This window comes from Lactuca serriola, chromosome 3 (assembly GCF_051521515.1).
Source record: "Lactuca serriola cultivar US96UC23 chromosome 3, Lser_US96UC23_V15, whole genome shotgun sequence".
NCBI classification, from domain to species: Eukaryota; Viridiplantae; Streptophyta; class Magnoliopsida; order Asterales; family Asteraceae; genus Lactuca; species Lactuca serriola.
This window is the reverse complement of record NC_136410.1, coordinates 26,232,452-26,235,253: the sequence shown is the minus strand read 5'-3', so window position 1 is coordinate 26,235,253 and position 2,802 is coordinate 26,232,452. Positions and strand designations below refer to the sequence as shown.

General features: G+C 32.2%; 1 protein-coding gene across 1 annotated transcript; it reads right to left on the bottom strand.

Moving 5' to 3' along the window:
- Window positions 1-497: 497 nt before the first annotated feature.
- On the bottom strand, window positions 498-2,240 carry LOC145091714 (28 kDa ribonucleoprotein, chloroplastic-like). Its single transcript, XM_079029492.1, has 4 exons — window positions 1,825-2,240; window positions 1,568-1,663; window positions 934-1,221; window positions 498-860 (listed from the first exon to the last, which is right to left on the bottom strand). Exons 1-4 carry the CDS (start codon window positions 2,176-2,178, stop codon window positions 756-758), a joined length of 843 nt encoding a protein of 280 aa, XP_078885618.1. The 5' UTR covers window positions 2,179-2,240; the 3' UTR covers window positions 498-755.
- Between the last annotated feature and the right edge of the window lie 562 nt (window positions 2,241-2,802).

Genomic DNA, 2,802 nt, shown 5'->3' with positions numbered 1-2,802 from the left:
GTTTGAAGGTTCAAATCCTGTTGTGAACAATAAAGTAGTTTAAGAGTATGATTTAGTGTGTATTGACAGTTCCAAAAAAAATGCAGGTTAAGTTCGAAAATAATCAAAATATTGAAAATTGTTTTGAAATTGATTAATTAAATCAGTGTGTATTGTTTAAGAGTATGATTTAGTGTGTATTGACAGTTCCAAAAAAAATGCAGGTTAAGTTCGAAAATAATCAAAATATTGAAAATTGTTTTGAAATTGATTAATTAAATCAGTGTGTATTATGGGGTGTTTCAATAATTGAAGAGAAAATTTATCACAGAACCCAATCAGATGCAATGGTATAGTTGGATACCCTTAAAGATCAAATGTTTCATCTGGAGAGCCTCTATTGAGAAAATCTCATCATTGTCAGCTTTAAAAACGAGGGGCTCAGATATTGAAACCACCACATTTCTTCTATGCAAAGTGATCGTATGAATAAGCTATTTCCAAACAAATCAATCAAATGACAAAACACACACAATTTTCTCTTACTTCACACTACGATTAACATGTTCCAATTTACTCAGTAACAACAACACGATAAATGCCACATCAAAATCATTATATTTATCAAAGATACATTTGAGCAGATGTAGTCATTTAGGAAGTACAACTCCATAGCTTTCTTTCATTGAAGATGACAAAACGAAACCATCAATTTCTCTTCCCATCAATCTCCTCTTACCAATATCCAGTCAACCATATGAATAAATCATGATAAACTATGATTCAGCAGGTTGTTCCTCTGAAGGGGCTTCCTCATTACTTTCAGATTTATCACCCGATTTTTCACTAAATTTCAAAATAATCGCTCTCCCAAGTAATTCCTACATAAAAACAGAAGTAAAAAGGTTGAGACTTTTCAGGATTGGTATACAAATGACAAATCGAATTGATTACCTTCCCATCTAACGCCAATCTGGCAGAATCGGCTTCTTCTTTTGAGGAAAATGAAACAAACCCATATCCAGCTGAATTTCCTGAAGGGCTGAAAACAACCCTAGTGGAAACAGGATTGAAATCACCAAAGAATTGTTTAAGATTTGAAGCCCTAACTTTCCATGCAAGATTTGATACAAACAGCTTATGGCGTGTCTCACCCACACCTGGTAAAGATGGAGATCGAGGTGGTGTTGGTTTCTTGAATTTCTTTGCATATTCAACTTTCAGAATCCTACCCAAAAGTTCCTACACCAACAGAAATCAAGAATTATCGTAAAAAAAAATTGACATTTGAAGTCAAATGGAGAACTGATTTCTGATCGAAATCTATCAAATTTGTGATCACAATCATCGAAAACTCTCCTTCGTGTGATCTAGAAACAAATTTTACGTCTGATTTAGTTAAATAAGAATCTGAGTAACAAGAAAAAAGGTCTATTTTGACTATCAATGTAGGTCAAATGGAGGCCCTTATGAACATTTCTAAGCCATACCACCAAAGTTTTGCATTTTGAAGACTCAAATTCATGATTAAGAATAAATCGAACTACTTTTAAAAACTGTTAAAAACATTAGGAAAAAGTGAACTTACATGGGAATCGAATTTCTTGATTACAGCCATAGCCTCTTCACCAGAAGACATTGTGATAAACGTAAACCCTCTCTTCCCATCCTCCCTTTTTATTATCTATAACACAAAATATATATATATATATATATATATATATATATATATATATATATATATATATATATATATAAATAAATTTCAACCGAAAATCACAGTATAATACAAATTGTACCCAATAAAACACTGAAAAAACATGTGTGTGATGCGAAGAATTAAACCTCAATATCTGCTACGGTTCCGCATTCGCCAAATAGATTCTTGATATCAGCAACAGAGAAAGACCATGGAAGATTAAGAACAAAAAGCTTCCTTTTGTTTTCTTCTTTCTCGGTTTGTTCCAATTTCTCTTCTTCTACTACTGAAATCTCTTGTTCGATTGCTGAGGATAAGAATACCTGGAATTTTCTTGAAATTGGAAGAGGGAGGGGATAAAAAGGGGATTTGAGGATAATTTTGGCCTTGGTTGTGGGAAATGAAATTGAGAGATTTAAGTTTGTTGGGAAAAGTAATTGGGCGTTTGGAGAAGACGAGAGATGGAAGTGTGAGAGCTTGAGTGATTCAAGTGACGCCATTTTTGTTTCCCTCCTTTGAAGAAAGGATAAAGGGAACAAATAATATATCGTGTTATAGTCTCTTGTGTTGTGTTTTCTTGGATTTGGTAATTGGTAAGTTGTGGCCCAAATATCCAAAATGGGCTCCTAAGTCAAATATTCGTCCGTTAAACCCATCACATACCATATATGTAGTGGGTATCATCATCACATATTATATATATGTAGTGGGTGTCACATCAGCACCATATTTCACTGCCACAAACATGAGATACTTACCACTAAACACACCACTCCACCTCATTTTTTTATTTAAATTTAATTCAAAAATACATTAAAATAATTTTTCTAATACTAGTTTTTCCATTAAATTAAAATATCAAATTACATTAAATAAAAACTACATTAATTGAAATTAAAAAAAAAGATAAAAATAACAATCAAAATAAAAATTACATTAGTTAAATTCAAAAAGAATTAAAAAAAAACATTTAAAAAAAAAACTAAAAATTCCAACCATAAATAAAATAAACACCCCTACGCCTACGTCGGGCTCGAACCGACTTTTTCATTGCTTGGAAAAGTTCCAAGTCTTCGTTCTCAAGGTCGTCCGCTTTCATTTTCAAGATTTCCATATCGGTTTTT

Coding starts and splice junctions, on each gene's coding strand:
- LOC145091714 (XM_079029492.1), bottom strand. CDS start 2,178: ATGGCGTCACTTGAATCACTCAAGCTCTCACACTTCCATCTCTCGTCT. Junction 1,222..1,567: donor TCAAGAAATTCGATTCCCAT/GTAAGTTCACTT, acceptor CTGTTGGTGTAG/GAACTTTTGGGTAGGATTCT. Junction 861..933: donor GATTGGCGTTAGATGGGAAG/GTAATCAATTCG, acceptor GTTTTTATGTAG/GAATTACTTGGGAGAGCGAT.